This window comes from Phasianus colchicus, chromosome 3 (assembly GCF_987193195.1).
Source record: "Phasianus colchicus chromosome 3, bPhaCol1.hap1.1, whole genome shotgun sequence".
In the NCBI taxonomy this organism is placed as follows: Eukaryota; Metazoa; Chordata; class Aves; order Galliformes; family Phasianidae; genus Phasianus; species Phasianus colchicus.
Window position 1 is genome coordinate 61,337,515 of NC_143438.1, and position 26,116 is coordinate 61,363,630.

Here is a 26,116-nt window from a genome sequence, read left to right on the forward strand (position 1 = left end):
CGTGCCAGAGGTGTCTTCTGTCTCCTCTGAGCACGGCCAGACGTGCAGTGGAAATGACCTGCAAGATCTGGTCCAACCATCCTCCCATCACCGCTGCTACCACAAGCACTAAACCAGATCTTGCAGCTCCTCATCCAGACGCCTCTTGAACACTGCCAGGGACGGCGACTCCACCACCTCCCTGGGCAGCCATTCCAGTGCCTGACCACTCTGAGAGAAAAAGTTCTTCCTTATGTCTAACCTAAACCTCCTCTGGTACAACTTGCAGCCATTTCCCCGAGTCCTGTTCGTTGCCTGGGAGAAGAGGCCAAACTCCACCTCACCACAACCTCCCTTCAGGAAGTTGTAGAGTGCGATGAGGTCTCCCTTGAGCCTCCTCTTCTCCAAACTAAATAATCCCAGTCCCTCAGCCGCTCCTCATAGGACTTGTGCTCCAGATCCCTCACCAGTTTCGTTGCCCTTCTCTGGACACGTTCCAGGGCCTCAATGTCTTTCCTGTAGTGAGGGGCCCCAAACTGAACACAATACTCAAGGTGCGGCCTCACCAGAGCTGAGTACAGGGGGATGATCTGTACAGGGGGACCTCTCTGCTCCTGCTGGCCACACTATTTCTAATGCAGGCCAGGATGCCGTTGGCCCTCTTGGCCACCTGGGCACACTGTGGGCTCATGTTCAGCTGAGCATCAACCAACACCCCCAGGTCCCTTTCCTCTTCACAGTCATCCAGCCACTTGTCCCCAACCCTGTAACGCTGCATGAGGTTGTTGTGGCCAAAATGCAGGACCCGGCACTTGGCCTTGTTGAACCTCATCCCATTCACCTCAGCCCAGTGATCCAGCTTATCTAGATCCCTCTGAAGGGCCTCCCTACCCTCGGGCAGATCGACACCACCTCCCAACTTGGTGTCATCTGCAAACCTACTGAGGGTACACTCAATCCCCTCATCTAAGTCATCAGTAAAGATATTAAACAAGATAGGCCCCAGTACCGACCCCTGGAGGACACCACTTGAAACGGGTCACCAGCTGGACTTCACTCCATTAACCACTACCTGTTGGGCACAGCCCTCTAGCCAGGTCCTTACCCAAAGAAGAGTATACCTGTCCAGGCCATGGGCAGCCAGTTTCCGCAGGAGAATCCTGTGAGAGACCGTGTCAAAGGCTTTGCTGAAGTCTGTGCAGACTACAAGCCTTTCCTTCATTTACCGGTCTGGTCATCCATGCTGGCCGGGCCTGATCCCCTGGACACCACGCACGTGCTGTGTGATCTCACCCAAAAAATACATCAGGAAGCAAGCTTTGAGCCAAAAAATAAAGAAGGATTCTCACACCCCTGTCTTGTGGTGTGCCTACAGTGCCAAGTTCTGATGACAGCTGGTACGTTTTATCAGTCTTTTTGGTGCCCTTTTAAATGAATAAGTTAATTGCTGATGGGAAGGGGGCTGTGCTGCCATCCATAGTGACCTCAGCAGCAGCCTCATGATGTCTAAGTCCTACATTGGGGAGGAGCAGAGGAGCAGCCCCAGGACAGGTGGGGCAAAGCTCTTCTGTGCTGTGCAGGTAGTGGAGCAGTGGCACAGGGACGGCTGTGAAGCCATCTTGTCCTGGACACTCTGCTTGAGCTGATGACCTCCAGAGACCCCTTCCAACCTCAACCAGTCTGTGATTCTGAGAATTAAGCATATGAGTAGAATCACAGAATCCTTAGGGTAGGAATGGCCTAGATGGCCTTCAGAGGCCTTCACAGCAAGATCAGGTTGCCCAGGGGCCTGATCCACCCTCACCTTGTAAGAGATGGGGCATCAACCATATCACTGGGTGACCTGATTCAGTGCCTCATCATCCTCACTGTAAAAGAATTTTTCTTTATATCTAACCTACATCTACCCTCCCTAAGCTTGAAGCCATTTCCCCTTGTTCTATTGACACAGATACTTAGGAAGAATCTGTCCCCTTCTTTCCTGTAGCCCTCCTTTAGATACTGAAAGGCCGCTATCAGGCCATCTCTCAGCCTTCTCTAGGCTAAAGAGTCCTAGCTCTCTGAGCCTGTCCTCATAGGAGAGGTGTTCCATCCCTTGCATCATTTCTGTAGCCCTCCTCTGGATGTGCACCAACAGGTCCACATCTCTTCTGTACTGAGGACTCCACATCTGGACATTTGAGTAACATCACATCACAGTAACACAGTGTAAATCAATAACACATATGTGTGCTATGGGCTTGCTATGCATCAGCTGAAGTCAGTGACAAAATACACTATTTCCAGTGAAACCAAGATTAGGACTTTTATTTCTGACAGGAAAAATGACAGTGTTGTAAAGAGCAATCGTGTACTGCTTTGACTTTTGTTAGAAATGCATGCAAGCTATAAAGAGTCCCCTACTTCCAACCTGGAATTTCCTATATCCTTCTGAAGATACAGATCATAAGATGTCCTTATTTCAGCAATGGAATCCAAGCTGTGCATGCCCTCGAGCTGCTTGTTCTGAGAAAAGTTTCTGTCCAAAAAAAGTACTTTAATATTACAAAAGTTAATTTTGGACTTAGTCTGTTCTCCCTCATGGCTGTAGATTCTGCAGGTGTCCAGGGCTGTCTGCTGGTAATTTGATTTAAAGGCAGAAAAAAGCTAGGAGAAGTTTCAGAAAGAGTATTTATTCATTAAGATTTGAAATAGGATTCTCATCTAGTGGCACAGAACATTAAACAATCATCTGTGTACTCTCCAGTGTGGCAGTAATTTGGCTGAGTACAAACAGTCCTTGTCTTCAGATCTGCTTTTGGAAATACCTGTATAAAAACACTGGTGGCTATATTTCTTACAATTCTAGATTGGAACACTGAACACACATTTATTTCTGAGGACATAAAACACCTTAAGAGTCTCCTTTGTGTAAACACTAGTGTGCATTCTGCATAGTGCTAATTCTGTATACATGAATTACACGTGGGGGTGTGTCATACAACGATTGAGACAAAAAATCTTAGAAAATATTTAACAGTTCTAACTGTAAAACATTACATTCAAGCCTAACTATTTCTGATAAACTTTTTCAGAGCCAGGTTTCAAACTTTTATTCAGTAACAGGTAAACCTTCTTCTGAGCACCTTACCTTCCTCCTTTGTAGTTAGAGTTACATGAAATGCAATCGACACAACTGCTTCAGTATAGCTGTTTTAATGCATAAAATATCTGAAATAATTCATTCCTTCCACTGAATTTAAACATACATTTTGCATTTTATATTTTCAGGGGTAGCAAATATAAGGTTCACAAAAATGTAAGCTTTAATTTCAATAATTTTAATAGGAGAGTGCTGTACTGAAATGTCTTTGTTTGAAAAATAAAGCTATCATCTGTTCAGTCTGACATTTTTTCAGCCCAGTTTCTTAAGGAAATTATACATGCCCTTGTTATGTCTGCCTGTATACACAGCCTGTTAACCCATGATCTGGTAGCCAGATGGACAGCAGGAGCAGTGCAGAGGGCATTATAGATGTGGTGAAAGACCTCCAGGTATGACCAACTACTTAGTTACAGTCAACAGGCAATAAAATGCTACAGATAAGGCTTCATTATTTTTGCTGCTCACAAATTCTGGTAAATACATAGTTTTCTCAGTAATGAAGTTTTGTCTTCATGTCAAATTCTGAAATAGGTGTATTCTGGTATAACTCCACACGTTTATATTTCTGTTCTGGAAGTGTTTCAGTTGAGACACCTACCTGAAATAATTACTTAGATAAAGCCATAACCTTGTGTACAATGTTTCATGTTCTTGGACTCGTTCTGTTGCATGACAACTACTTGACAACACCTCGGTTCTTGATTTTATTTAAGCAGGATCACTTGCATGGATTCTTGCAGAGACTGTGCATTCAAAGCTAAGGTCATTTTTCTTCCCCGCACTGGCCATGTTTGGGCAGCACTGGATTGGAGATCTTTCTTTATATAATAATATAATAATATAATATAATATAATTTCTGTTTGCAATTTTATTAACACTTTTGCTGATATTGACAGCAATATTGATATTGTCAATAGAACTGTGTGAGCCTAAGCAAAAACTTAACTCTGACAGGAAATCCCTGAAGTAACTAAATGAAATAGGTAACAGGCTTGCTGAAGTTCCCAAAATGATTTCTGTAATTAAAACAGGTACAACGCCAGACAAAGCCTCAAGACCAACATGGATAATTACACAACTTTAAGGTCTATTATTACTACAAAACTATATTACCATCATTATTGGCAGTTGATGGCATTTTTTACCTTGACCAACAAAGTTCTTGCCTGTAAGACTGAGCACAGTGATTTAAAAATATTCTTCCCACGTGGAACAAGAACAACTCATCTATGTAGTATCAACCCATGTATGTATAGAGAGACAAGAAGTGAAATATCCTCTGTGCGCTTCCCAGCATTAAAATCTATTGCAGCCTGAAAGTAAAAGTGAAGCTACTAGAAAACTATATGCTTGCTACAAATGTCTTTCTGGTGCTTATAATAAGTCTTCAGTAACATTGCATTTTACCTCCAGATAATACAACAATGTTGATTCAGTCTCCAAAGATGAGTGAAAGTAAAAACTCAGAACATACTTTTACAGATTTCACCATAGAGAGAATAGCCATTAATCATGCTGCCACTTATCACCAGATAGAGCTGTAGAAGACAACAGCTTTCCATATAGTGTTGTGAAGTTTGATACACAAACCAGAATGTAGAAGTTATATGCTGCTAATACTCAGCATTCAGAAGGTGTACTGGTCTCAGCATTATTTTGTCAAACACTGCATACAGAGTGAATGTGAGTATTCATGCAGTCACTCCATGTTCTTAAATAGATTTAAGTTTTATTTACCCTCTGCTCGTCCCTGGCTTATACACAAATATTTGTTAAACCATCTTAATCACTTCAGAATTGTACCTAGTTGTCGTAAGATCTTTTTTAAAGGAAAGGTAAACATACCACCGAAATAATGGGTTTAATGAGAAGTTAATTTTGAATTTATAAACCATACAAAATACCTAAACCTTACTGAAGTTGGAAGAATATCTTTGATTTTTGGACCTCCACACTTCTCCAGTTATATCTCCAGCTTTGTGGAACTCAGATTGAAAATGTCTTCCTTAGGGACAGATTAAAAGCACAAGCTTAATTCTAACCTCAAGTGATAGGGTAAGTGAAAGCAACTTATCTTCAGCTGGAGAGAAAAGTTCAGATGGTTGTAATTACTAAAGATTGCTTGCCATTAGATGCAGGCACATAAATTAATTTCCGTTTTTAATAAAGTAATGGCACTGCAGTTATACACAAGCCCTAAGGTAACTGTGTCTAAAACAAACAGCAAAATTCACACAGGAAATGATGGACAAATTACATAGGAGCTGACTGCATGTTTCAGTTGGAAATAAGAGTTCTGAAAACAATATATTTATAATCCTCTCAAAGGACTAAAGCACTTCCTATCTGAGATGACATAAGAGATAAACGACACAAAAAAATAAACAATCTTTGCTAACAGTATTACTGAGAATTGCTAGTTGAGGTTGTTAATGTCTGACAAATTGAAGATGTAGCGATGACCTTTGGTTTATAAAATGATAATGCTCAGTTATCCTTTTTAATCTGTATTTTTTAAAGGCTAACGATCAATCTCGCTATTTCAGAGAGAAGAAACAACACTTGCTCTGGCAAAAATGCTTTGCTCAAGTTTACGTACTCCTGGTTTGTGAACAGCCAGGAAGAAAACTCAGTTCTCCTGAGATGGAGTCCTGTGACCTATCCAGTGGACCGTGTTACTTCCAGAACATTGTCGTCTTCAGAAAGCCCTCTACGAAGCAATTTTTCATAATTAAAAACAAACCAAACGTCACAGCAAATATTTCCTATGTTAGAAGTTTCATCTAAAGGTCAGAATTAACGTTCCTGAGTTACATATTTCCTCACAGATATTATTCCTACAGCTCATTAAAAAAATATACCCTGAGGAACAATTTACTTCATTAATTCCTTAAAGGTTTAGGATAATTGTTTTTTAACTCTAGAAACATTCTTCAACTAACTGGAGGTTCTCTGACGTCTGTTCTTCAAGACTTGACACCACCCAAAAAAAATCTACATGCAAGCAATTAATCTTATCTATTATCACTCCATATTTCAGTCATTTTCACCTCTTAAGCACCCACACCCTTAAAACAATGATAACTCAAACTCTAATGCTTGTATGAAAATTTTGGCTGGTTTTGGATTTGGTCTGGTATTTGCTATTATCATTTTATCTTACACTAATTTACTGCATGATATTAAAAAAACCTCATATCTAAGGCTTTGAGTTAGTATTTCAAATATTGTATATTAACATACTATATGAGTAGCATAATGAGAGTCCAATTCTGATCTGGAATATTTGGTGCAGAGCAGTATGAGAAAGTAAATAATATACTTAGCAAAAAGAAGGTAATAAACCAAGGTTATTTTGAAACTCTGAACCCCCAAAAAACACTACCCTCACGATATCACATTTACCAAAGGGCAGAAAATAAACAGGTTAATTAATGCCTAATCATATTTAGCACATTTAGGACAAGAGCAATGTAGAAACGGAATCACGGAATCACAGAATGGCCAGGGTTGGAAGGGACCTCAAGAATCACGAATCTCCAACCCCCCCCCCCACATGCAGGGCCACAAACCTCCACATTTCATGCTAGATCAGGCTGCCCAGGGCTCCATGCAATCTGGCCTTGAACACCTCCAGGGATGGACGGGGCATCCACAACCTCTCTGGACAGCCTGTTCCAGTACCTCATCACTCTGTAAAGAATTTCCCCCTGACATCCAAATGTCTGAAAACAAAACATAGCCAAAGTTTTACCAAGACACAAGTGATAGAGATGCAGGATTATGCTTTGTCTATTAAATAGGAAGTTTAATCAGGAGGAAGTTGCCCAAGGAGGCTTTGGATGCCCCATCCATGGAGGCTCTCAAGGCCAGGCTGGATGTGGCTCTGGGCAGCCTGGTCTGGTGGTTGGCAACCCTGCACATAGCAGGGGGGTTGAAAATGGATGATCATTGTGGTCCTTTTCAACTCAGGACATTTTATGATTCTATTTGATCTGAAATGGTGCGTGCAAACTACTACTGAAAGCCAAGAAAATGAGTGTCCCTTGTAAAAACAGAAAAGACACTGGAGTAAGGGGAGTTTCCTAGAACACAGGCTGACATTGAACAGAGGTGTTGTACCTAGCGTGCAACTGTATGTTACTGCAGTATTGATACAAATAGTTCATGAATCAAGGAATGGTTCTTCCGACCTGATGTGAATGTGAGGCAAACAACTACTTAATAACTCCCATGTTGCTCTAAAACAAAAGAACATTAAGGTTAGCTGTTTCATTTGCTTTTGTATCATGCTTGCTCTTGCCATTTTCAGGTAAATGAACAGCTCTGAATACTGAAATACCACAACATTTTTCTCCTGCCTCCCACCACCACTGCCATGCTGGAAGAAACAAAATTGTCCTCCCATCTAGTCCTGACTAGCTCCAATTTAAAGCATTTTTCCTGAACTGCTGGATGCTGCTGCTTTAAAACTCTTGATGAATTTCTGCTTCAGGGTATCTGTGTTTCCTTACTGAATGATGTTTCCATTGTGTAACTTGCATCTTAGCTTCAAACATACTGGAATCCGTTTGAATGAAAAGCCCCAAATGAGTAATAGCTATTACAATTTCCAGACCAAAACAAAAACAAAACCCACATCAAGGCATAGTTAAGGCTGAAAAGGAATATTAGTTACTTAAGGTATAAAGCATAATGGCATATTGTATAAAGCATGTTATAAATTATCCTAAAAGTAAACATTCCAAAAAACCCAGGAAACTCAGGATTAAGGATAAAAACTTAAAAGAAATCCAAACATCTTGACTTATTGAAATGCAGTATGAAAGCCTCCAAAACAAACTTACATCAGCTGCGCAGTGGCACCATGTTATAAGGCAACAATGATGATTAATGCATTTCAGTATCTGTGGCCCTAAATGAGGCTAACTCATATTTCAGAGATACTGTTTTTTTTTTCGTTAGGTTCCTTTGCAGGTAACAAGTGACCATGACAAGCAATAGGAGACAAGCAGGAGAAAAGTCACATTGTATGAGCTTCATGTTAGTTTCACAGTTTCACTGTCTGTAATTTGACTACCTAGAAATGAAAAAGGTTCATCTTAACTGTGAAACCATCAGAATGAGAAGAAACCATTTCTGTCTGGACCAATAAAACTAAACAGTGCCATTACATTTAATAACTTGTTAAAAGCTAAACAAATGGCATTAAAATGTTAAACACAGAAACAAAAATCTGAGATCCCAACTTCTTATATTGCATAGCTCACCTATCCAGTCTAAGTGGACAGAACACTTCTTTGGAACAGTAAGAAAAACAGGTGATAAACGTTTGCCAAAAAATCCAACCCCCAAAACACTTGCTCATTTTTAAAACTGTTTTATTACAATTAGATACTTGAGATAAATATTTCAGACCAAAATCCAGTAAGTCACATTTATTTTCCTTTTGGAGCAATTCTCAAAACTGGTTGTGTTTTATGGTAAAGAACAAAAAGTTACACTACATTTCAGAACGTTTTGTTCTTTAAATCTGGTCAGACAGGTGGGAAATATTAAAGTACTACAATTTAAATGAATAATTTTCCACTTCAGATCCTTTTCCCAGGTTGAACAAGTCCAAGTGAAAGAAACCATAACTTTTTCTGCTTTGGAGATTCATATCAGCTAGTGATGCACTTCAAGCTATATTAATTTGATTAAAAAGTTTATCCTTAATAACCTGAGACATCAATCCATGTATAGCTTCTATGGTGGTCTTGCAGCTGAAAAACAAGCATAAATTCAATGTTGGCTAAAGACCTACTAAACTGTCATTTTATTTAAAAATATTCAGCTGTTTTGGAAGTTCAGGGTGCCCATAACCCCATGAATCTCCACAACTGTCCAGAAAGGAAAAGTCACACACCCCAATTTAGCTGTTGTTGCCAATAGCTTTGAATGCGAACTGATGGGATCTAGACACACAAAGACCAGTTCCAGGGAATTTGTTTAGCAATTTAGGGCATCTTATGTTAACAATAGAAAATGAGCTCTGTAGTCGTCAGATCAACAACAAAAAAATCCCCCAAAATCCTGGGGGAAGAGGGCTACCACCTTTTATCAGTGTTTGAAGGTTCTCACCCTTCTCCACCTTATCCCAACCTCAGGAGTTCTTAAATTTTAAATGAAAGTTTTATGCAAGTGTTTCTTAAACTTTCAAAAATAACTGGTCATAGCTGGAGCCCCTCATTCCTATCCATAGCCTTCCAGGATATGATTTTATTGGTTGGTTACTACTACGGATTTGATAATATAAGTTTAAAACTAATACTTTTTTCAGGGAAGAACACATGTATGCATTGTCTTACCTGTCTCTTGTTGCTTTAGCAAGTTTGTCCTCTGATTTCTTATCGTGAGTCTCTAAACCCAGCATAAAACTGCCCCGTCCAAGCTGAGCTTCTGACTGCTCTAATTTTTCAGACAAATCGAAGACTTGGCCAGTGGTGTAGTCAGCATTCTTAGGAGAAAGCAAGCAATTACATTTCTGAGTTCTAAGCTATAAATTCAAATATTTATACAGAAAAATAAAAGAACAACAGCTAAAAGAGTCTGTAGTACTGTACATTTTAACCTCTATCTGCAATGTATGTACTACAGAACACAACTACTACAGGAGTGGTGGCTGACAAAACAGGATCTCTACATCTGAGAAACACTCAATACTTAAAAACTGAAATGAGTACTCTTATTATTTTCCAGCCATTCCTAAGTAATGAAACCAAGAAAGTGCAAGTAAAACTGCTCATTTTGGCTAAGAGAGAAGGTTTCAAACTGGCTTCTGCAGAAGGAAGGTTTTGATGCTGCTGCTGCTGTCCCCCTGAAGGCTTACCTACCGTATATCTTGCAACCTCATTTTAACAGTTCCACCTGTTAGATATTTAAAGATAAAAACAGCAGTAGAAATGTTTACTTATTCAATGCATTACCTTAAGACATGCTATTTATTGCAGTGCTGTAAAGGGATATATGGGTATAGGGATATATATGTAAGGGATATATATGTAAAGGGATAAATGGGATATATGGGTAAAAGATGTTTAAGACAGACATATGCACATAATAGCATATTATGGTACTTACAGTAAGCAAACTAGAAGAGCTGAGAGTGTTCACCCAGTACTTGTTCCACAAAAGCTCAAGCAATTTACGATCCAAAGATGATTTAAAGTAAGATACTTCTAATGCATAATACCTTTAAAAACAAACGTGCACACAATAAAATTCCATATAAATATACCTTGTTTTGTTCTAACACCCAAATGACATCCATCTGAAAAAGTCCTTATTAGTGGCAAATATCTTCAGAAATTCAAGGTATTAAACAATAAAAAAAGTTACTCCCACTTCCAATTCTAACTCTACAAGATGATTTGTAATTATTTCATATATGGCCTGGTTTATGCAATCCCTATACATACTGCTGTTTTATTTAAGAGACTGCAAGTGTTTTTGTTAATTTTGTAAAAACAATGCAATGATGCACTGTACAGAAAGGAGGATCCAGGGAACTACAGGCCTGACGTCCATGCTGGGAAAGGTTATGGAGCAGATCATCTTGGGGGAGATCACACAGCACGGGGTATCAGGCCTAGCCAGCATGGGTTCATGAAGTGCAGGTCCTGCTTGACCAATCATCTCCTTCTATGATTGAGTGATCTGCCTGTTGAATGAGGGAAAGGCTGCTGATGGAGTATAGCTAGATTTCAGCAAAGCTTTCTAAACAGTTTCCTACAGTATCCTCCTGTAGGTGGCAGCCCATGGCTTAGATACACCCTGCTGGGTAAAGAACTGTCTGGAAGGCCAGGCCCAGAGAGTGGTGGTGAATGGAGCTAAATCCAGCTGGTGACTGGTCACGAGTGGTGTTGCCCAGAGGTCAGTACTGGGGCCTGTCCTCTTCAACACCTTTACTGATGACCTGGGTAAGAGCATTGAGTGCACACTCAGTGAGTTTGCAGATAACACAAGTTGGCTGGAAGTGTCGATCTGCCTGGGGGTAGGAAGGCCCTACAGAGGGATCTGGGCAGACTGGATAGCTGGGCTGAAGCCAATGGGATGAGTTTCAACAAGACCAAATGCTGGGTCCTGCACTTAGGCAATAACAACCCCAAGCAATCCTACAGGCTTGGGGCGGAGTGGCTGGAAGACTGTGTAGAGGAAATGGACCTGGGAGTACTGGTCAATGCTTAGCTGAACGTGAGCCAGCAGTGTGTCCAGGTGGCCAAGAAGGCCAATGGCATCATGGGTTGTACCACAGTGTTGCCAGCAGAAGCAGGGAAGTGATCATCCCCCTGTACTCAGCACTACAAGAAAGACAATGAGTTCCTGGAACGTGTTCAGAGAAAGGCAACGAAGCTGGTGAGGGGTCTGCAGCACAAGCCTTATGAGGAGTGTCTGGAGGAACTGGGATTGTTTAGTCTGGAGAAGACGTGGCTCAGGGGAGACTTCATCATTCTCTACAATACTACATGAAGGGAAATTGCAGTGAGATGGGGGTAGGCCTCTTCTCCATATAGCTAGTAATAGGACTAAAGGGAATGGTTTCAAGTTGTGCCAGGGGAGATTCATATTGGACATCAGGAAATACTTCTTCCCTGAGAAAGTGGTCAGGCACTGGAATGGGCTGCCCAGGGGAGTGGTGGATCCACTGACCCTGGAGATGTTCAAGAAATGTTAGGATGTTGTACTGAGGCACATTGTTTACTGAGATCTATTGGTGATAGGTGGATGGTTGGACTGGATGATCTTGAAGGTCTTTTCCAACCTTGGTGATTTTATGCCTCTTCAGTACTGTAATTTTTTAATAATACATCACTAATTTTGCATATCTCGCATCAAATTAAATTAGGAACATTTGATAGCAGTAAATGTTACTAATGGACAAATAATTTTGTTATACCATACTTGTTTTTAAAGTCAAACTTTACTGGTACTAAGCAATTCATAAAAGATGACAAAGTAGACAGGAAGCTGAGCTATGCGTAGATGAATTACAGCAACATTAAAGTTATGCTAGATTTTATTTTGACCAGTAATTTCTTCAGCAGCCTATCAATAAACCTATTAGTGCTTAATTTCTATGGAAAGTTACTGTTACTATGAAACAATTAGTAGTGACTAGACTACCAAACAGTGAGGATTATCATTCAAGTTGGCTACATTTTAAATCTGTAGTGCATCTACCCATACTATTGAGAGGAAGCCATCACTCTAATCTTTTGTAATCAGTAGTTCAATAATGTGCCAAAATTCCAGTTTTAATTCCATCTTTTTCTGTAACTGCTCTTTCTTTCTAGGGAAGACTGGAAAATATTTACTTTGGATGAAAAGAAGTAGCTTGTAAGATAAGCCAGCTTCCTGAGATGGAGATTATGATGGTAACTATTAAGCTGTAAACTGTAAACTTAAACAAACAAACAAAGAACAACCAAAAAAAACAACAGTAAACCCCACAACAAAACCCCCCAAATAAACAAATGAACTCTCCCAAACTGACCACTTCAAATAAAGAACAATAAAACACAGCTTCCTCTCATACGCAACTACGTTGGTTTATGGGCAGTGCCCATACAAGGACTATTCTGAAATGACAGAATCATTACAGTTCTTCAAAGATTTCTGGGTAGTTACTGTTATGGATTTTTCTCAGTTTGGATAGGAAAGTCAATTCTCAATTGTATTAATTTCTTCATCTCTTGAGGGTTCTGACTCTGCATGCAGATATAAATGCACTAATAGATAGATATCCACGCACCAAAACCATGGAAAAAAAGAGGCAATGGCCTACACTGTATTCATGAGCCTACATGGCATCAATGAAATCTCAGAAGTTTTCTGTATACAGTTCCTTAAACTGTATGGCTTGTAAAACATCTGAAGATGGAATCAAAACCAGAATGGAAGAAGCAGTTCCATCTTTTTCTCGCTGATCCCTGGAGGCATTCAAGGCCAGGTTGGATGGGGCCCTGAACAGACTGATCTAGTGGGTGGCAACTCTGCCTATGGCAGGGTGTTGAATTTTAACATTCCTTCCAACCCAATACTGCATCTCCATCATCTGCCTCTACCTTCCACTCCACCTTAGCTTAACCAGCAAGAACAAATTGGATCTGATCAGGGGACTGACTTGGCAAAACAAATGCATTTCCAAGTAAGTACATGTATGTATGAAGCAAGGAACACTTGACTGGGGGATAGGACAACAGTAAAAATTAAACTGCCTTTAAAATTCATGGAAACTACACTAGTGGGAGAGAAAAAGCAGTAATTCTTTCTGTTGCTGATGTTATCCTTTGAAACAGCTCCACTTCACCAAAGAGAGAAACAACTCAATATGATTGAAAACCTGCAGCCACGTTGACAGTGACACAGGATAAAGGTATGCACTACAGTTGCTGTTACTCAGAAGAGCAGGCCTGCTGCTAAATCTACATCTGACTCTGTACTCCTTGCCCTAAGAAAGCACCACTCCTTATAAGTAAAACAACTGCTAGCTCTTTCAACTAGGTTAAAAGAAACTTCATCTTTAAAACAGTTCCCCCATAGAAGATCTTCTGACAAATGACACACTTTTCCACAAAATCAACAGTGCTAATGCAACAAATAATGTCACAATTTGAAACATACCAAGAAATGCAATTTTTGGTGAATCACTAGGCTAAATACAAAAACTGAGAATTCGTGCTGCAGTTGGTAATTTTTATGTTACTTACTGTTTACAATGAACACCAAAGTCTTCTATTTTATTAAGTGGAATAGTTTGGTATTCAGAGGGACCTTCATCTGGAGGTTTGTACCCCTGCAATTAAACAAAGAAAGGGCAAACATGACACAGTACATCTGGGACTTCTAAGGAATGACCAAGCTCTTGAAAAGCACGTCACAAAAATTCTGATTTATGCAAAGAAAGACACTTCCCTAAAGAAGATGACATTTCCCCCACTAGCCTGAAATTTGGAATTTTCTTGTATCTCAGGTTTACATTTCGCTTTACTAAGAGTCATTATGTTTGCAAGCCTGTCAAAAAGCGTTGGAAGTGAACAGAGTGGCAAGTTATGATTTGATCTTTTTCTTCTTCTTTTGATTTAAATAGTAAAGAGCTTCTAATGCAAGACTTCTTTTCCTGTTCTGGGAAGTGATTTTGGTCCTTTTTGGAGGCAAGACTGAAAGTAAGAGAAGTGGGAGGAAACATACTTGCCCTGCATATGCTCTGGGGATAGATAAAACTTCAGTTAATTATTTAGCTAAGGTGCTGCCCCGCACAGCTACTGACTAGCTTGCAAAACAATCCAAGGACTCTCTAAAAATACCCATCTAATGTGCATTTTCTACACAGGATTTGGTTTCCAGGTGCAGGATTCTTCTCCCTGTTCAAAATATGGCATTCATGAAGTTTTTTTGCCAACAGAGGTGAATATTCTTCTGAAACACAAATTTTACAAAGTTGAGCTCCCGTATATTTTTCAACTCTAAAATAAAGTTGAATGCAAACTGGAATGTCTCATAAACATTCTTGACAATTACAGTTTTACTGAATAACAGATTAATGTTCTTGATGTGTCAATGATAACTGGAAATTAAACTTCCAATTATACTTAAGCTTTATTAGACTGAAATAAAATAACAATCATATGTGTCAGAAGTATAACTGTAAGAATGCAAGTGGAGATCCAGATCTTCAATATTTCGGTGATTTCTTAGTTTTTAGCCTAACCTTTCCATGTTAATTCACCTCTTCTGTGTGGTGTTTTTTTTTTTTTTTTTTTGGTAGGCTCATAGTGTTTATCTAAAAAAGGTAACAACAGACAGTTTCAAATGTTTTTTCTAAAATGAAAAGCAGATTACAACATATGAGATCAAATTTTACAAGTATGTTAGGTCTAAAGAAATGATAGAAAAAAGTTAACATAAATACATTAATGAATGACAGGAAAGCCTCTTTATCTACAGAGTCTATTTGATTTAAGACTGACAAAAATCTATAAAAAAAACATACTAGAAGTCAACTTTTCTAAATGTAATCAATGTTCACACAATAACCAGCATAGCATCAAGTTGTTATGAATGCACAGTGATACACTGAAGCAGATTTATCTGTCAGATGATCAAACTGCACTAATCTTTAGAACCAATCAATTATTTAAAGAGAGGTTATTGATCACACTGCAGTTAATTTTAAGTATTTACCTTAGGATATGTCCTAAATGCACCAAGATTTACTTTTCCTGCAGATATTGTTCTTGTTGGATCAATCTGCAAAAAATAAAGTAATGCTTCTTATGTAACATTTAATGAATTATTAGAATTAATAGCGATTATATTTCAGAAACATAATTAGTGCAAATTCTATTTGTTTAGTCATAAGCACTATTTTTCCAGTTGACATCCATGGGCTTTCTAAGGACCATTTTTCAAACCTATTTCACCATTTTCCCAAATACTTGAAAAGAAATTGACTTAGAGCAAGCAACAAGCCAGAATAAAAATCCACATTTTAATCTTACAACACACCAGAATCTTATAATCTTACTAGAGCTAAGAAAGATCTTGTGATCTGCTGTACTGTGGTGAAAGAAAGGAATCTCCTTGAGAACAAACTTACTGATGTTCTGCCTCATTTTAAAAGAAAGAAAAAAAAAAAGAAAAAGGAATAAATGAAAACAGAAAGAAGTCCCAAAGGAAATGTTCTGAATCTGTAAAATTGTCATAACATGGGAAACTGATATGGTAGAAATACTTCTTCTTAGGGTGATTTATCCCTGTCTAATGGAATTCTAGCATTACCTATATTCCTTCTTTCTGACTAATTTCAGTCTTTTATTCTTTATTTCCTTCAGCAGCAATAGTTGCACAAGTTGTACTTAAAGTAAGTTTTATTTTGATTTAAAATGTTATCTGCAGCCTGAAAGGGCCCAGTTTCTTCAGATTTTTTCTTCAAAGACTTCCTAGAATCTTCTACCTAGACCATTTGGGGAAGAGGAGGCTCAGGGGAGACCTTATTGCTCTCTATAACTACCTGAAAGGAGGCTGTAGTGAGCTGGGGGTTGGCCTCTTCTCTCGTGTAACTGGTGATAGAACTAGACGGAACGGCTTCAAGCCGTGCCAGCGGAGATTTAGGCTGGACGTTAGGAAATACTACTTTTCTAAAAAAGTGGTCAGGCACTGGAATGGGCTGTCCAGGGAGGTGGTGGAGTCATCAACTCTGGAGGTGTTCAAGGAACGTTTGGATTTTGCGTTGAGGGACATGGTTTAGTGAGAACTATTGGATAAGTGGATGGTTGGACTGGATGATCTTGTAGGTCTTTTCCAACCTTGGAGATTCTGTGATGCCACTCATTTCAGCTAAAAGGCATTTTAGATTCAAAGCAACAAAACTGTGTGAACATAAAGTTGCTTTTCAGAACAAAGCAACAAAGAGGACAAAACCAGATTTTTCTTATATTGAAAGAGGTTGAATATGGATTGCTAATGCATTTTTTGCAGATGTACCAACTTCAAACTAAGAGCAGCATATAGATTTGTACAGCACTACATCCTCTGGAACAATGAAACAAAAATGGTCTCAATGAACAAGACTACCAGTTTGACCAGCATGTGGCCAGCAACGCAAAAGGAGCAATAACTATTTAAGATTTAGATCTAACACTTCCATCCTGCAAACTCCACATTATTAGGCTGCTAATGGACAAAAATCTAGAAGTTACTCCCCTCTCAACATAACTTGCTATGCAGTTTTATAAGCTATCAGACAGTACTTACCACCACTGCTACAAAGGGTTCTTGAAATTGCTGGTTAAGCATCTGAGTACTAACATCGATCCCAGAGAGCCAGCAGCCGTAGCCAGGGTGACTGTGGTACCAGCCAATTGCATTTTCTAGACGACCAACCTAGCAGTGGTGAAGGAAAACAAATCCAGAGCTATGATCCTCATTCGTAAAGCACGGGCTGCCCTCTACTGGGCCTTCCAGCACACTACAACGCAGCAAGGGGATAAAAAGAATATAAACACAGCCTGTGTACTAACTTTAAATATTTAACATACACCTTATTTTGCTTAACTACCTTCCAGAAACTGTCAGATCTGTAGTATTAGCTGTCAGAGCCACTACCTCAAAACAAATAACTCCAAGGATCTAGTGACAACAAATTCAATGACAGCTGAAGTACAGAAGAGGTTCCATAGGGCGAGATGAAGTAAGCCAGGACTCTTCAGTGTGGGATTTTTTTTAGAGTGGAAATGATGCCAGTATGTAAAAACGCATATAATGTATAGTAAGCCAATAGAGAATGAACACCATTTAGTACAGAAACACACTTCAGAGGCATACAGTGAGATCATTGGTAGGTTTAAAGAAATAGAAACGTGAACATTTTTGGAGACCAGAAATGTCAGAATTCATTGCCACAGTACACAGTAGGCAGTGAAAACCAAAAGATTATTTTTGGGGATTTTTCACCTCAAAGAAACTCATAACAGAAGTTGCCAAATAATACTCTGGGCTATCTCTACAAGAACCCCAAACAAACAAAATCAAAAGTCATGGTTCATCAAGGAGAATAAATGCCCACTGCACCTAGTTTATTGTAACTGGTCAAGAATTGTGTACTGGCTGTTCAATATTGAGTGAAACTATTTCAGTACAGCCTACATGGCAGTGTGTTCAGTGCATTTAGCTGCTTGTTTTTGCCAAATACTGAGCATGCCAGGAAGGTTAAGTCTGGAAACTATTAAGAGAGACAGAACACAGTATCTACTGAATTGAACATTTATTTTTGAATCGGCGAAACAAATAACTTTATTCTTTTAACCATTTTAACATCAGATCCTGCCCGTGGAGGAGCACGTAACTGCAACATTAGCTTCTGTAAAGCACTTATGCAGAGGGATATTATCAACATGTAATCTAATATTAAAAAGAGTTATTCCAGGACAAAGTGCTTGCCAACCTCAGATGTAAAGCAGCCAGCATGCACGCTGTCAGACTCCAGCAAAGCTGAGCTATTATTTCTGCTTGATTTTTGTATCATGAGTACTCCCATATAAACCTGGGCTGTTTTAAAAGTCAAATGAACTAAACTGTATACGTAAATACTGATGCTATGCTCTATACTTAAGACATTTTTCTACCTAAGAACTGAGTAGTAGAAACATATCTTCAGATAGAAACACCCTTTCATTTTCTACACTTTTCAGCAACAACAGTATTAAAATCATTACTTGAATAGCATCCAGATACAATGAACTACATTAAATAGATTACTTTGAAATTTTCTCATAAAGAAGTGTGATACATTATTAAAAAAACAAACAAACAAACTCAAACCCACCACAGGCCTTAGAACATACTTACCTTTGGACTGTATTTACTCTCTTTTGAAGTCATGATCCAGCCTAATTTATTTTAATCCTTAAACCCACGGAAAGCTGTGACTATAAGCACACCTCTCCAAAATAACCCAAATAGTTGTATCTTTATCTACACTATGTAAGGACCTTATAATTTCAGCTGATTTAAAATACTTCAAGAATTAATGGCAAATCAAAGGTTAATCTGGGCCTCAAACTATTCGAGCTTGGAGAGTTTGAGGGATTTCAGTGCTTATTTGCAGTGTCAGAGTGCTATGTGTTGGCAGCCACAGGCCAGCAAGTGCTCATATGCCATGCTGGCTTCTGCATCAGCCACAGAGCAGATTAATATTTCACAGAATCACATAGCTGTATGGATTGGAAGGGACTTCTGGGGATAACCATCTAGCCCAATCCCATGCTAAAAGCAGGTTTCCTATGGTGGGTCACATAGGAAAACATCTAGGCAGGTTCTGAATATCTTCAGAGGAGATTCCATAGCCCCTCTGGGCAGCTTGTTCCAGGGCACCATCACTTTATCATAAAGTTCTTCCTCATGTTTGTATGGAACTTCCTGTGTTGCAGATTTTTTTTTTGTTGCTTCTTGTTCTGTTGCTGCATACCACTGAAAAGAGCGTGGCTGCATCCACTTGACTCCTACACTTTAGATATTTACAAACAGTAATGAGATTCCTCAGCCTTCTTCAGACTGAACAGTCCCAGCTCTCTCAGCCTTTCCTCATGCAGGAGATGCTCCAGGACCCTTCTATCTTTGTGGCACTCTGCAGGACTCTCTCTAGAAGCTCCCTGTCTTTCTTGAACTGGGGAGCCCAGAAATGGACAGAATACTCCAGATGTGGCCTCACTGGGGCAGAGAGGGAGGATCACCCTCCTTGACCTGCTGGTCGTGTTCTTTTTAATGCACCCCAGGATCCCATTGGCTTTCTCGGCCACAAGGGCACACTGCTGGCTTATGGCCAACCTGCTGTCCACCAGGACACCCAGGTCCTTCTCCACAGAGCTCCTCTCCAGCAGGTCAGCCCCTCACCTGTACTGATGCGTGTGGTTGTTCCTCCCCAGGTGCAGGACCCTACACTTGCCCTCACTGAAGCTCATCAGTTTCCTTTTTGCCCAACTCACCAGTTTTTGCTACCTTTCTGCAAGCGAGAATTTTACCACGCTTTCAGACTTAAGACTTCAGAAGGCAAGAAGGTAAGAGTCATGCCATATCCCACTCCCTCTCCCCCCCCCCCCCGCTGCGTACCTGCTTGGCGTTCTCGATGTAGGCGGCCATGTACTCGTAGGCGGCCGCCTGCGCGTTGACGCGGGTCTCGGTGCCCTCCACCGGCAGAGCGAAGCTGTCCATGATGATCATGGTCTCCCCGTCCACCTTGCCCAGCATCAGCCCCATCACCTCCAGGTTGCCCCCAGAGCGGGCGTGCATCACCATCTTCAGCAGGGCCAGCGCCGAGATCTTGCAGTACTTGAAGTAATGGTGGCTGCAGCGGGACAGAGGCCGCGGAAGCGCTCAGGGCCTCGCTTGGCCTCGCCTCGCCTCGCCTCGCCTCACCCCCCGGCCCCGCCGCCCGCCCGCCCCACGGCCCCGCTCTCACTCCTTGGTCCAGGGCTTGGCCGCCAGGATCTCCTGCTGCTGCTTGCGGTCGTACTTGTAGATCTCGTCGATGCTTTGCGCCTCCTGCATGTTGTTGGCCAACTCCCACGTCTTCTGCGCCATCCCGCTCCCGGACGAGCCGCTCGCCGCCGCCATCGCGCCCCGCGCCCGGCCCGCCTCACCCCTCCGCGGTCGCACCGGCCCGAGCCAGGCCGCGACTCGCTGGGCGGAGCGGGGAGGTGGTGGTGCGGTCCGCGCAGGCCCCGGGCCGGGTCCTCCGCAGCGGCAGGGGGCGCTAGCGGGAAAGCACTCCGGGGCGACAGAACGCTGCCAGCCGGCTTCCGGGGAGGCGGCAACTGGCGCGGGAGGCGGACGGAGCTGCGAGCGCCGGTGAGCGGCGGCGCGGCTGGGACGGCGCTCGGTGATGTTTCGCCCCGTTTTGCCCCATTCCCGGCTCCGCAGAGCGGAGGCCGAGCGTCCGCCCCGGGTTGCGAACGGGGCGGGCGACCTCGCCGTCTTCCGCGGGGCGAGCGGCGGGGTAACGGGACGGGGCCGAGCGGGGAGCGGGGAACGGAGGCGCGGGGCCGGAGCGGGCTTCTGTGCTCCCCGTGGGGGCGGCGGGGCGTTCCGGCGGGAGCCGCTTGTTGTACGGCCGTTGCCTGACAACGGAGTAGCGCTGCTGTGAGGGGCCGGGCGCTCAGCCCCGCCCCGCTCCGGGAGCGGTGCGGGGAGGCGGAGGGGCGCTGGGGCCGCCCGCGTCGGGAAAGGCTGCGCTGTTGGAGAAATAAACGTGAGCCGTCCCTGAGGGCTTCCTCCAGTTAATTTGTTTTGGGGCCGCGGGACGTGGTCTGCAAATGTAGGTGAGGTCTTAATGTGAGGGGAAATGACTCACGGAACTCATCGGCTTGGTGTTTCGGTGGATGGTTGCCTTCGCAGTTAGGAAAAGTCATGTTGTTTCTTTTTTTTTTTTTTTAAGTTAGAGTTCGTTAATTGTGAGTATGCCTGTAAGTGCAGTTACTGAACGTCACACGTGGGAGCTTCTTGGAGCACTTCACTCCCCTGCCACCCTTGCTGCAGTTTCTATGGAGGAGAATGGCCATCTGTCAGGTTTTCTGGATATTTAGAATTATGACAGCACAGCATGCAGTCTGTCTGATCACACGTGCTGATTTTAGATCCTGTGCCTCGCTTCCTCGAAGAAATATGAGGGGAAGGGAAGGGGTTGTGGTTGGACTTGATGATCTGTGAGGTCTATTCCAACCTGAGCAATTCTATGGTTCTGTGGTAAAAAGGAGCGCACTGAATGTTTCCCTAGGTAGTGAAAGAGATGCACAGAGCTCACTGCAATATACTGACTGCATATACAAGCAGGTGGCTCAAGTGTCTCGAGGATGGAGACATGCATTATTAATTGTGTTTGCATGTAGATCCAGTGTCTATCTCTGGCATTAGGACATGGCTTTTTCTCTTGAATGTACCTACCCTTTCCATTGCCTGCTGTATGTGACTGAGGTGATGTCTATCTGGCTTTGTGTTTATCAGAGTTGCTTTTATGCAAAATTCCATTTTAAAAGCAATAGGGTATGGAAAAAACCCAAGCTAAACAGTCTTGAAAACTAAAATATATGAAATATATATATTTTAGGGCTTTTTCTAGCTGAACAAATAGTACGTTTAATTTAATTTTCATTTGAGTGATACTGTGCTGTGGGCATGCAAATACAAGTTTTAAGATAGGGCTGAAGGAAGAACCGACAGATCTTTGCTGTCAAAAACATATATGCTTCTAATAGCATTTACAAAATACTTTATTTTAAATATCTTGACACATCTATTGCTTGTACCATACAATTCTGGATACCTGTTAGATTTTTCCAGTGTTTACCACGTGGTCCTTTCCTGCTCTACACAGGGTACCCACTGAGTGATGTCTTCAAGCCTGGTTTTGAACCTGCTGCTATCACTAGGAATGATTGCAAGGGTCTGGTAATTCACACCATTATTCTGACACATTGCTAAACCAACAGCATACTGTTTTATTTAGGATTGAGGTGACAGTGACAGGTAAATCTGTGTAACTGTATAATCTGCCATTTTCTCCTGTCTCATAAAGCTTACGCTCCTTCATGCAGGAATTTTCTCTGCTATGGATGCTGCACTGTGTCGCTGATGCCATGAAGATGATTACTTTTTACTATGTATTACTAGATTTGAGGGGCTGGTCTCTTCTCAGAGGTGACAGGTGACAGGACAAGGGGAAATGGCCTCAAGTTGTACCAGGGGAAGTTTATGTTGGATATCAGGAAACGCTTCTTTACAGAAAGGGTTGTTAAGCATTAGAATAGGCTCACCAGGGAGGTGGTTGAGTCACCATCCCTGGATGTGTTTAAAAACCGTTTGGATGTGGTGCTCAGGGACATGATTTAGTTGTTAGAGTTAGAGTAGTATGGTTAGGTTGAGGTTGGTCTTGATTATCTTTAAGGGCTTTTCCAGCCTGAGCAATTCTATGATTCTATGACAAGTTATTTAACAGGCTTTTCGTTATTCTTACGTAACTTAATAGGCTCAGTGAAACTCATCAGTGCCTGAAATCTTACCGTCTCATAGATATCTTTGATCTGTTATCACTGTGCAAAAGTAATGAGATTAAAGTTTTAGCACAAATCAGATGGGGAATTTATTTTTGGAACTGTTTGTCCTGTGGTACCACTAGGGCTTGCAAATAGGATGTCCTAGTTCTGCCTCCTTTGTAACAATATCAGAGTTCATATTTTCAATCCAAGAGAGCACTCATGTAAGACGTGAAGGTTCAATTAGGTGTATTCCTTGTATTCCTTAAGTTGAAGTTGAAGTTAACTGCACATTAACTTATTTACCTGCTGCAATTTTGACATTACTTCTCTCGTTTTGATTTTCATAGTAAGCATTAATCACATTCTCCCTGAACGCTGTGTCATGTTTTACTGTTTAATGTCTTATTCTCCTGAGCTTTGTGTGTGTGTGTTTTATTCCTGGTGGTTCTATTTTTGTTTTGAATTTCTTTGATGTTCTTCCTGAAATTATTTAGTATCTTCTTACTGTGGGCTTATTGTTTACTTAATATAATTTTTAGCAAGATAGTGAATTAGCCTTATTTAAACTGCTGTACAGTCTGTACTTTAGAACCCGGGTAGGATGGGATTGATGAAAGCCTTCACAAGCAATTGCATTACAGAAGTTATGGGGTTAGCATCTGAGTGACTTAAGGATCTTGATTTCCTTCTCGCTTCATTCTTCCTGTAAGAGTAGAATATAACATAAGATTTTTTTTATCCATTGGCATGGTTTCACATGACTTTCTTCAGTGGAATTGGTGGGAATGCTCAGATTAGGATGAGTGGGCTTGAATGCAGTCACTCTTTTCCTTCTTTTTTTTCCCTCCATGTCTATGCAGTATGAAGCTTTTCAGCATTTCTAATTCTAATAAGCCTACCCAAACCAGCTGTGTGAAACCTGAGGATGTGCCCTGACTTCTGTACCATTTCACCATCACTAAATTAATTCACTTTTAATTTTTATTATGAAATTATCTAGCGGCAGCAGTGTACAATAAGTTGCACTACAATGATGCTAACATTCCAACTCTGAAGAGCTTTCAGCTACGTAGGCAAGATGCACAGCTAACAGAGGAGGCAATCAACTGCATGTCTGATTAAATGCAGTGCTGCCTGGTATCCATGGTAGTACCGTAATTGCAAGATGGTAGCTATTCCTGTTGCTCCTGTTATTTTATTGATACAAAAAGTAACAGTATGCTGTCCAACTCCAATGCATGTTTTCTGGTTTGTTTTTTTCTTCTGTATTCTGACACAAATGTGTTTTTCCTACAACTTAGAAATGATGGCAGAAGATTTAGAAAAGTTTATTGAAGATCAGAAGGCCAAATTGGCACAAGATAAGGCAGAGCTTGAAAATGATCCACCTTACATGGAAATAAGGGTAAGAGTATTAAATAGCTTCTCTGAATTTAAACACATTTCTAGGATCTCACTTTAAGCTTGCTTTTAGTATGCTCTTAAAGGTGTATATGTTGTTAGAGCACACACATATATTAATGATTTATCTAGTCAAACCCATTTCTACCATAGATACTTCTTATCTGTACTTAGGTAGGTCTTTTTATAAGCTGTTTGCCACCAAGCATACACAGTAACATTTGTATTTTCCATTTAGGGAACCGCTCTCTGCCCACTCTAAGAGAGTGGGTGGTGGGATGGGAGTGGAAGGTAGAAAAATAGCCTTAACGTTTCTGATAGGGAAACTACAAAATAGGGGAAAAAAAAAAAAAAAAAAAAAAAAGTACTTAGTCCAATCAGTTCAACCAAATCTGTTCTTATCATGGTTTTCCTATTAGAAATCTTAGCACCTGACTCTAAAGCTGTGCATCTTTTCTAATGTGCAGATCACCATTTAGTTTTTTTTAACTGTACTTAGCAAGAAGCTGTCATCTAAATTATTTAGCTACTGTAACTCTCAGGCAGCTTGAATTAGATCCTTAGTTTAAAAGGAGAAATAAAAGTGGGTGGACATACCCCCAGATAGCTTAAGCTTTTAAATGCAATTATAATGTTTCATTCCTGGTTTTGTTTTGGTAGGTTATTTGGAATTTCTTTCCCTTTATGTAGGTGATGTCAATATTTTTACCTAGTTGTATTTCATCTCCCAAGAAAGTTATTTCTTACAGAGTCATTGGGCTGCCTGCATTTTTTGTATCCACTGCACAAAACTAAGATAAAGAGGAGGAGAATGTTTCCAGCCTGTGGTTTGATAAAGTCTGAAGGTGTGTGGTGAAAGTATAGTTACAGGGATCAGGTACTTTCATCTTGCCCTGAAATACCTTGAAGTTCTTTCATGGTTTCAAGCAGAGTGCAGTACATCAGTTCAGTTCCCACAGAAAACAGAGATGATACATGTAAGCTATGAAACCATGTGGAAGTATAGTTGAAATACCTTATGACATGAAAATTATTGAGCTAATTTCTGTGTTGTAGAGGAGAAGCTACTTTTCTGATAGTATCAGTGAGGTTTATAACCTGTTCTATGTGCTAAAACGTTACTTTCAATCTCCTTTCTCAAATTAATGATGTTGTTAATGATGTTAATGATTAATGATGTTGTTGGGACATTTCTTACTGATGATGCAAACTTTTGTGTTTTTTGGTTTTTATTCCAGAATAAGGAATCAGAGAAGCTTTCTGAGACTGGCAAAATGTTCATCTCCATGTCTAAAGAAAACATACCTCCAAACAGTCAGCAGAACTGTCCTTTAGGTATAGTATATATTTTTTGCATCTTGTGGGTTTAAGTAGTGCTTGATCACCTTTGGGAAGTTTTGGAAAGCAATTACTGCTTTGGATTTTTAATTAAAGCATTAGTTGAAGTGCATACTGATTCTTTATTCTTTCAAGTATCTTGATGCTGTGTGGAATTTTTTGTAATAATTATTATTGTTTTTTCTGGGATTTGAATAAGGAAAATGTGCAAAGCACTTTTTTTTTTCCTCCAGAAGTAGCATTATTTAAAAAAAGCAAGACAAAAAATTGTTTCTTTAGTCTTCAGTAGGTGATTGATGTTTTCCTGTTATGTGAGGTACTGGAAGCAAAAGCTTTGGAAGTCCATCTTTCATCTGAACTGTCATCTTGCTGTTGAAGAGCACTTTCTCTGTGCTTTGTGCCAGGGAAGTAAGGATGCCTTTTCTTTTGGCCTCGCAGCTTACAAGGCTCATTCAGATCTGGCTAAAACAAACACAGTTAAAGTAATTTTTTCTTGCAAATGCTGAATATCCATTAAACTTTTAGGCATAGAGTACTAAACTGATTTTGTTGTTTTTATGATAAAGATGTTATGATGCAGTCATACATTATACAGGAGAAAGCAAGCACTGAGTTAAGAATTCTTCCAAGACCAGTGAAACTATTAGATTTGTGAATGTGTTGTGACTGGACTTTTTAATC

At 40.7% G+C, this 26,116-nt stretch overlaps 2 protein-coding genes and 1 long non-coding RNA gene across 12 annotated transcripts in view; 2 read left to right on the forward strand and 1 right to left on the reverse strand.

Annotated features, from left to right (window-relative positions):
- Positions 1-67: 67 nt before the first annotated feature.
- Positions 68-6,034, forward strand: LOC149918632 (uncharacterized). The gene is made up of 3 exons (XR_016465201.1): positions 68-1,376; positions 3,433-3,513; positions 5,672-6,034. It is a non-coding gene; the product is annotated as an uncharacterized LOC149918632 (long non-coding RNA).
- A 2,455-nt stretch (positions 6,035-8,489) lies between these two features.
- On the reverse strand, positions 8,490-20,436 carry COPS5 (COP9 signalosome subunit 5). The gene is made up of 8 exons (XM_031604872.2): positions 20,125-20,436; positions 19,776-20,010; positions 16,923-17,051; positions 15,351-15,416; positions 13,877-13,962; positions 10,248-10,359; positions 9,476-9,624; positions 8,490-8,890 (listed from the first exon to the last, which is right to left on the reverse strand). Exons 1-8 carry the CDS (start codon positions 20,277-20,279, stop codon positions 8,806-8,808), a joined length of 1,017 nt encoding a protein of 338 aa, XP_031460732.1. The 5' UTR covers positions 20,280-20,436; the 3' UTR covers positions 8,490-8,805.
- Positions 20,437-20,441: 5 nt separating this feature from the next.
- Positions 20,442-26,116, forward strand: part of CSPP1 (centrosome and spindle pole associated protein 1) — a 52,974-nt gene continuing 47,299 nt past the window's right edge. For 4 of the 10 annotated variants that reach the window (XM_090137676.1, XM_090137674.1, XM_090137677.1 and 1 more), the window contains exons 1-3: positions 20,760-22,187; positions 23,998-24,101; positions 25,336-25,432. In XM_090137676.1, the coding sequence (XP_089993802.1) occupies positions 24,000-24,101; positions 25,336-25,432 (199 nt within the window). In that variant the 5' untranslated portion in view covers positions 20,760-22,187; positions 23,998-23,999. Of the gene's footprint in view, positions 20,514-20,759; positions 22,188-23,997; positions 24,102-25,335; positions 25,433-26,116 lie in introns of those variants that run through there. The other 6 variants (XM_031604869.2, XM_031604867.2, XM_031604868.2 and 3 more) reach the window with 6 other exon arrangements.